The following is a 9,038-nucleotide window of genomic DNA, read 5'->3' as shown; positions in this document are numbered from 1 at the left end:
AGCAACCTACAGCGGAAGTAATGTCTATACACCAATATAATCACTCACAAATTGAAGCACACCAACTTCATTTATTTTAGAAAACGTCTCACGATAAAACTTGTTATCCATATATCTGTTAGTTTTATTCTTCCCAACTTCACAACTTCCACATAAAGACATTCGAACTTTTTACATGCTAATGGGAGCAACATCCTCACTTTCATTGTCAGAGTGACAAACGAGTCAATGCAACTAAGAAACGTTCGACATGCTTGAGTGCATCAAAAATACGTCTGGTCGTTACACTCTTGACCTGGTTTTGCATGTGTTTGTGATGCTGCCATTGGTGGGTCAGGATACGTATGGTATTATATCTACTTGATGACGATTCATGATAAAATCAGAAACGTTATCCGTTGTCACCAGAGATTATGGAAATGTTTAGATTGCTATTTTATCAATCACATTTTATCAATCACAGGATTTTCTGCGATGCAGTATCGTAGAGAGAACATTCGCATTTGCTAAAGAGCCAGTTTAAAGAGTAACTAAACTGACATACACGTGTTTATATATACAACAACACAGAGTGATTTCTTCAATGATGTTTGGTTTCAGTATCAGTGAGAAAATATTTCCTTCTCCTTAGGAACATGAAAACACACCAGAGAAACGTTACTCACAAAAGTGAAATGATCAGTGTCACATTACTTTGAAAACCAAATAAGAACATAGTACAAAGACCTTGTAATCCACTGCAAGTGTGAAAGGTTAGACCACTTTCCTTATACATATGTCATACACTCAGTTTCTATGTTTATCATCATTTTGACCCTGTCGAACTTGGTGTGTCGTACTTCCAGTTGTCTCGACCCCAGAATCAAACATAAATTCCCTGATGACACAGATACTTCAGACTAAGAATTCATATCCACTACTCTCTGCACTGTTCTAATGACTACTTGGTGTAACACCAGTCTGCTAGTGGTCCCCGTAAAACTGTCAGTTTATCTTGTTTTCAGTCATGAAATCCTCTGCCATTCCACATGGGGTGTCTACGTCATTTCGTTCAGATTGGGACAGGAGCTCGAATTTGTCGTCCACGTCTCAAAGATTGACCATGAAGGATGATGACTGGCGTTGTGATCCATGAACATGGACGACGGACAAACAGATGGTTAGTCTGAATGTGGCACCACGGCGGAATCCACATGGTAACCACGCGGTCAATGTTACCAATGATGATACAAGGGTTCATCCCTGCGTCATGCATGTCAGTACCTTCCCGTCGTGTATTTTCTGAGCGTCTTACCATATCAAGAGAGTTTGCAGTGTACACACTTCAATTATGAAATTTATGCGGCAATACTTGACGCCTTCAGTGTACGTGAACAAGCGACTCTCACCTATTTAGAGATTGTGTGAAGCACTTACTTTACATTTCACTATGCAAGGGTACGATGTCCTGTCCTGAGAACCAAATAAAGGGACACATGAAACTTCAAGCGTCTCTCTAATATTTTTCAGTTTTCATCACCAGCTTTGAACAGCGCTGTGGATGGAGATCTGAAAAATACATACAGGATTGTTCTTTGTTTGTTTCCCTCAATGTATACAGAGGCATGGTTTCATCTGACCACATGCAATTCGAATATAACTGACAAGCATGGCTCTAAATACGCTGACAATTTCGATTGCACTTGAAAGCAGTTCATGTCAATATGGAAAAATTAGTAAAACAGCTAAATTAATCTGCTATTGGATAGACTTAACCAGAAGAGGATAGAAAGTCAGAGCTGTTGCTTTACTTCCAGAAGACTTGACTCTGTTCGCCATCAAATGGTTACTTGACAACCATCAGCTGTCAAAAGATAATGCTCTGTTTTCGAAAATGCACGTTGTTGGTTGTCTCATATCTCGGACTTTGTTCAATAAAAATAGGTTTGAATGTTTGTATATCGGTTAAGGGCAAGATCTGAAAGAAACAGTTATTACAGTTTAAACCTATGGTATATGAAACCTATTCCTTATATGAAGGAAAATGAAATCAGTTTCGTAAACCTGAAGTTGGTTATACGGACAAATGAACATTGCACACAGACTGTCTGTTCCATCATCTCTCAGTGACACAGATATATAGTATCAGCAAGTATCCCTCGTATGTTTCTGATGTCAGAAAGCAACATGACCCTGTTGAAGGTCGTGTGTATGGCATACCTGATAATCGTTTCTGAAGGTAAGTGTTTCAAACTGACTTACTTATAACTCATTAAAGCTTTGACGTATTAGATTTGTTTATGTCTGTCAATAGTTCGTATTGATGAGTCATGTACAGTAGTATAACCTCAAACATGTCAGAGTGAGCGAGTTTAGTCCTAGTCGTGATATCACGGCAGCGGATAACACGTGATATCACGACAGGGGATAACACGGCAGCGGGCACTAGGAATGAGTGGGCTTCACGCGATGTGTCACTGTTGGGAATCGTACCAGGATCTACGGGGTGGTAGAAAAAAATGTAACTGCATAACATAAAGTTGCAAGAGATAAAAGTTTTTTAAAATTTATAAAAATAAACCTAAATACAATGTAGTAAAGCACTTTGCATGCAATCTCGCGCACAATGAATTTATACCCTTTTTGTATGCTTTTCGATAGAAGTCAAATTTCACACACTGGGTATTTAAAATTTGGTTATTCTCTAGCCTCTGGATGTTCTGGAAAACTCATAAATTTCAACCTAAACTGTGCGTACGTCATGCCAGAAATACAGAAAGGCTAAGGCTTGGAAGGCCCAGTGGCCAGACATTTTGTGTCCTTTAAAACACGTTCTCTTCTCTCTTTAACATGGGAGCATGAGAGACTTGCATCATGTTTGACTGCTCGGACCATTCCTGGCTTACGTCCAGTCCGTTCCATGGCCTGCACTAAATCTAGTTTTGCGCCAACGTAACAGACAGGCACGTCTAGTTTGGTGAAGACTAGAGTACAGGAAACAAGATTGTGGTGGTGGTTTGTTCATTGACGGGTCATTTCATCTGGAAAGGTCAGATGGCAGAGCAAGGATGTTCAGACTTCGAGCTGAACATAATAGGGCTAAGTACAAAAAGTGAAATGTTTCTCGGGCATCGGCGCGTCACTTTTATTTATGTGCGCAACAGTTTCTTATTGCCACATAGAAAAATAAATTTGACTTAGACGAGTCCCGATTATCCGTTTGTCCACTATAAGAATGAGTGTCTGTAAGAACGAGTGTGACTGAATCTACCGCTCATTAATTCGTGCTAAACGTCTCAAGCTGTATTTGTTTGAGAGAAAAGAATAAAAATGTGTACCTCCCTTGTCACTTTTTTCTATCAAAAATTAATAAGACGCCCTAACGCCCTCGTCACTTTTGAAAAAAATGTGCCTGAGAAACAGTTAGAAGAAGAAGAAATTTTACACCGGTTTAGAAGAAGGTAATGTCTATACAAACAAATGGATGCTTCTTTTTACATAAAGGAGATGTTCAGCGCGATGGTGACGACGTAGCACGACCCGAACGTCGGGTGTCCTGGCTCTCAGACCTATCTCTTTCAACCTGTTCCGTACAGTTTGGCCAGATATCATCTGAAGTCCAGAATGCTGTGCCCTCAGCCATGGCAGTACGATCACGCAACTGTAGTACCCGGATCACACCGATCTTGGGCTGCAGTGGTAACTCGAGGTCTGCCCTGAGTATATAGTATATGTCTTGTTGCATTTAAAGTGGCACAGCATAAAAATATGCCCGGTTTCTTTATTCCAGTAGCAGGCAAACATTACTGGCGTCATGTACAGATGACATAGTTTATGCTTTGTTTCAATATGATGTTCTCGTTTCCTTAATCAGGCGACCAGTGTAAAGACAACCAACATTGTTCCCAGTGTGACAGAAGTGGATATTGCCTCACAGACTGTGACACTGGGTATTTTGATCGGAAATGTAGGTCGGTCTGCAGCAAGACCTGCAGAAACCACTCATGTCGGTTGTCAACCTCTGGCATAGGTGATTGTACTGACGGTTGTGTGGCAGGTTATCAGGGACCTGGGTGCAACATACCCTGTGCCAGTCTACATGGTAGCTGTAGGCCATGTCCAGGTGGTTGTGCTGGCGGATATTGTCAGCTGGGCTCATCCTATGTGTCTGGATGTGTAGACTCCTACTACGGGACTGACTGTAAGTCATGTTCCAGTCGATGTAAGTCGTGCAACAGGATTATAGGATCGTGTAGAGAGTGTCACCCTGGCTACTTTGGTCCAAACTGTGTGTATTCGTGTGATCACTGCCTGGGATCATGTGAACATGGATGTACAGAGGGATGTCTTCCTGGGTTTTATGGCGTGTTCTGTGACAAGACGTGCGGTGACAAGTGTGGACCAGATCCCAACGTGTCTACTGACAAGCCTCAAGTGGCGCCAAACACTGGAGTTCGTAACTGTCACAGGGACAGTGGAAATTGTATCCATGGGTGTGACGAGGGATGGTATGGCAGACAGTGCTCTTCCCCATGCAGTCCCAACTGTAGAAACGACAAGTGTCAGTCAGACAGCGGGTCGTGTGCAGATGGCTGTGCACGTGGCTTCTACGGAGGACGCTGTCATCTCACATGTAAAGTCTGTCGGGATGGTGTCTGTGATCAGAAGACTGGCACGTGCACCAACGGCTGCTACCTGACAGGACGAAGATGTGACTCAACCTGCACATTCAACTGCTCCATGGAGGAATGCAAGAGACTGGAATATTGTAACCAAGGTAACACCATTGTTTGATGGAGTATATTTAAACATATAAAATATTATTCATTCATCTAATGTGTGTTGGTAAATAAACCCAGACGTATTGAGCCATCATCCTAAACTGGCCATGAGATCTTCTTAGACACTTAGATTTTAAAGAAAAGATAAAAGAGCTTCTTGTCCATATTTTATAACGAGGAGGACTGAGAATGTGAAATGTTTAGATGGATGAGTGTAGACAAATCTCTTTTGTGCACTTAGGTGTCGTGTGAGATGATAAATATCATGACTTGCATTATTGTAATTTCAGGTAACAACGATAGCGGCATTGTTGACCTGAAGATTGGACTATCGACCGCATTTTCACTGTTTGTGGTGATCGTCTTGCTGGCTCTGTCCCTCTTCTATTGCAAGCATTTGAGAACTAAAAAGTATGCTCATTACTGATTATCTGACATATTCAAGAGCTATACGCATCATTTTAACTATTATTTCACACAATTTCAAATCCTTTAACAATATTTCCACATCTGTGTATCGCTTATGAACGCTTGAGGATAGAATAGGTCTCGTGTAACGTATGCTTATATCGCTCAATGACTTGCAGGAGTCCGTCATAGAGCTGTAACATAATTGAGTATGGTGTTTAAAAGTCAACATACAAACGTATTTATACATTGTCTCCCCAGAGACCACCAGGTTCAGGCACCGACTTACGATGTCAGCGCATACCCAAATTATTGTGAAATCCTCGACGAAGACGTGGACGAGCCGCCAGGGACAAAGCAAATGGAATCTGTAAAGGGAACTGAGAGTTCCTTGCCTGTTCTGGCAGACTGTTTTGCACCAGACAGCGCAGTCGATGAAGTTGCTATATCAGAGCAGTATGTTGTTGATGATGACGAAAACGAATATTCTAAACTCCATCAGCGAAAGGTTGTTGTTGAGCGTCCAAAAACAACTGAGAGCTATGTATTTCCAATCGCAGAGTGAAGAAACGTTACCACTTCTTAATTGTTTAAATACAGGATCTGGGTTTAATTAAATGTAGTTTAACGTTCAGGCGTCAGATATTACAACACCTCAAAAGAGTCAGATTAATTGTTCATAAATAATACTGAGAAGGATATCATAAAAGGTTCAGTATTCATCTCCCATTTAACAAAATTCTGTTTTAAAATTCCAGTCTTAAAGTATTCGTGTTCTATTTGGTCCACAAACATATCTGTTGATCATGGTCAACTACTGGTCAGTAATTGCCGGTTGACCCATAGGCACGGCCCATGTGGTTTCACCAACCAACTCATTCTCTCTCAATTTTTTAACACCAAGCAATCCATTTTTTCATGCACGCCTCCTCTGGTGTCAATAGCTTTGTAGCAAACGCTTTTGTTGCATTTTTCCCGACTTAGTTTTTGTGTGAGAATGTATTTTTTTCATTCTGGGCAGACAACTCCCACACCGGTCAGTGTACGCCAACCAGCGGTCTAGGATACAATGGACTCTATTTTTTAGTCTCTGACTTCTGAATCTGTACCTTTGCATGATGTTTTGGTCCAAGATATTTGTCATTTCGTTTGGCGTGCGGCCCATCACACCATCACACCATCACACCATCACACCATAGTCGAAGCATTAGGACTCCCCGGATCAGTGGTCTAGGAAGGTACTCACGTCACGTTAGAATGTCCCAACAAAGTCCCCGGTCTTGACTCTCTTCAGAAAGAAATCGAAATCGTTTCCATTATGGCCTGTCACACGAATTGCTCCTTGGCTGAAATTAAGGAGTGAAGTTAGGAAGTTAGATACAATCTTCATATCCCAGAACCTCAGGGACACTTACCGACTAGTGTGGCTTTCACAAGTCTGGACGCTCTTAGGGATTGTTTCATTTCCGATCTCCGCTCCGCGCTTGATATCGCTACTACGCATGTCCCACTGTTTTTGACTTCTCATATTAGGTTAACTTTTCCATCCAGCCATTAAATAAATGGACAGTGTGAGATGAGATAAGGTTAATAATTTTGTACCCCGGGGGAGTCATCCGGCATACGAAGAGTGCTTGACCCAGATTGATTTTGTATTGGCTCGTTTCCTCGTGTAATTAGAAAAAAATACATGTTGCAAGATAGGAACAAGAAACTGTACCGACTAGATTATCTTGTCACAAGCTTGTGGACGGTGGGGTTCGTTTCTGTTTGTTTTTGTTGATGTTTTGATTGTATGTTTTTGGAGGTTTTCTTTATTTTGTTCTTTGTTTCCTTGTAGATAACATCATTGATTTCCGTAAGTCCTAATACCTTTGTTTTTCACACAAGTTTCAGTGAAAGTTTGCTACCAGTTACGATTTGAGCTTTACGCATGTACATACCTGCTGATCAATAAAGGGGATGTAGGTACAATTCATTTTAGCGATACTCATCATAGTCAGGATAGTGAATCCCATCACAATTCAGAATACTGAGTGTCTTCTCGAATTCAGGCAAGTTAATCTAATCACAATTAGGGTAGTGAATCACACCACAATCAGCACAACGAATCTCTTCAGATTTCGGATTAGTCAATGTAATCACAATCAGGTTAGTGAATTTCTTCTGACAATTCAGGTTAGTGAATGTAATCATGGTTTAAGAAAGTGAATGTTCTCAGAATTCAGAACAGCGAATCTCAGCACAACTAGGAGAGAGAATCCCAAAACAATCAAGTTTTGTTAATCTGATCACAATTCAGGCAAGTGAACTTCATCACAGTTTATGTGAACGTTCTCACTATTCAAACCAGTGAATCTCATCACAGATTATGTGCACGTCCTCACTATTCAAATTAGTGAATTTCATTAAAACTTGTGAATGCCCTTACTATTGAAACTAGTGAATCTCATTCACAATTAAGGTAAGTAATGTCATCACATTTTAGGTTTTTTCACCACCGGGTAAGTTAGATGTAAGTCGTTGTCGGCAACGATCCATTTGCAAAGGAAAACAGCAAATATCTTGGGCATCTGTCATTTCCTTTCGTGAGTCAAAATGAGCATATCAATACAGACACGTGCGTTTTCGCGTTTCAGAAAGCTTACTAACCGAATCACACCGACACCCAAACCTGTGTGTATGTGTATGTGCAAGACCACGTGCATGCATCAGAGCCTGTGTGTATGTGTATGTGTAAGACCACGTGCATGCATCAGAGCCTCTGTGTATGTGTATGTGTACGACCACGTGCATGCATCAGAGCCTGTGTGTATGTGTATGTGTAAGACCACGTGCATGCATCAGAGCCTGTGTGTATGTGTATGTGTAAGACCACGTGCATGCATCAGAGCCTGTGTGTATGTGTATGTGTAAGACCACGTGCATGCATCAGAGCCTGTGTGTATGTGTATGTGTAAGACCACGTGCATGCATCAGAGCCTGTGTGTATGTGTATGTGTAAGACCACGTGCATGCATCAGAGCCTGTGTGTATGTGTATGTGTAAGACCACGTGCATGCATCAGAGCCTGTGTGTATGTGTATGTGTAAGACCACGTGCATGCATCAGAGCCTGTGTGTATGTGTATGTGTAAGACCACGTGCATGCATCAGAGCCTGTGTGTATGTGTATGTGTAAGACCACGTGCATGCATCAGAGCCTGTGTGTATGTGTATGTGTAAGACCACGTGCATGCATCAGAGCCTGTGTGTATGTGTATGTGTAAGACCACGTGCATGCATCAGAGCCTGTGTGTATGTGTATGTGTAAGACCACGTGCATGCATCAGAGCCTCTGTGTATGTGTATGTGTAAGACCACGTGCATGCATCAGGGCCTGTGTGTATGTGTATGTGTAAGATCACGTGCATGCATCAGAGCCTCTGTGTATGTGTATGTGTACGACCACGTGCATGCATCAGAGCCTGTGTGTATGTGTATGTGTAAGACCACGTGCATGCATCAGAGCCTGTGTGTATGTGTATGTGTAAGACCACGTGCATGCATCAGAGCCTGTGTGTATGTGTATGTGTAAGACCACGTGCATGCATCAGAGCCTGTGTGTATGTGTATGTGTAAGACCACGTGCATGCATCAGAGCCTGTGTGTATGTGTATGTGTAAGACCACGTGCATGCATCAGAGCCTGTGTGTATGTGTATGTGTAAGACCACGTGCATGCATCAGAGCCTGTGTGTATGTGTATGTGTATGTGTAAGACCACGTGCATGCATCAGAGCCTGTGTGTATGTGTATGTGTAAGACCACGTGCATGCATCAGAGCCTGTGTGTATGTGTATGTGTAAGACCACGTGCATGCATCAGAGCCT

General features: G+C 41.9%; 1 protein-coding gene across 1 annotated transcript; it reads left to right on the top strand.

Moving 5' to 3' along the window:
• The first annotated feature begins 2,166 nt into the window (after positions 1-2,166).
• Positions 2,167-5,733, top strand: LOC137260425 (scavenger receptor class F member 1-like). The gene is made up of 4 exons (XM_067798084.1): positions 2,167-2,218; positions 3,854-4,756; positions 5,051-5,171; positions 5,430-5,733. The coding sequence occupies exons 1-4, from the start codon at positions 2,167-2,169 to the stop codon at positions 5,731-5,733; spliced, it is 1,380 nt and encodes a 459-aa protein (XP_067654185.1).
• Positions 5,734-9,038: the final 3,305 nt, after the last annotated feature.

Source organism: Haliotis asinina, chromosome 13 (assembly GCF_037392515.1).
Source record: "Haliotis asinina isolate JCU_RB_2024 chromosome 13, JCU_Hal_asi_v2, whole genome shotgun sequence".
In the NCBI taxonomy this organism is placed as follows: Eukaryota; Metazoa; Mollusca; class Gastropoda; order Lepetellida; family Haliotidae; genus Haliotis; species Haliotis asinina.
This window is presented reverse-complemented; position numbering and strand designations above follow the sequence as displayed.

What these genes read in the sequence shown, in the direction of transcription:
- LOC137260425 (XM_067798084.1), top strand. Translation starts at nt 2,167, where the DNA reads ATGACCCTGTTGAAGGTCGTGTGTATGGCATACCTGATAATCGTTTCT. An exon ending in ACTGGAATATTGTAACCAAG is followed by an intron (nt 4,757 to 5,050) that starts GTAACACCATTG and finishes TTGTAATTTCAG; the next exon opens with GTAACAACGATAGCGGCATT. An exon ending in AAGCATTTGAGAACTAAAAA is followed by an intron (nt 5,172 to 5,429) that starts GTATGCTCATTA and finishes TTGTCTCCCCAG; the next exon opens with AGACCACCAGGTTCAGGCAC.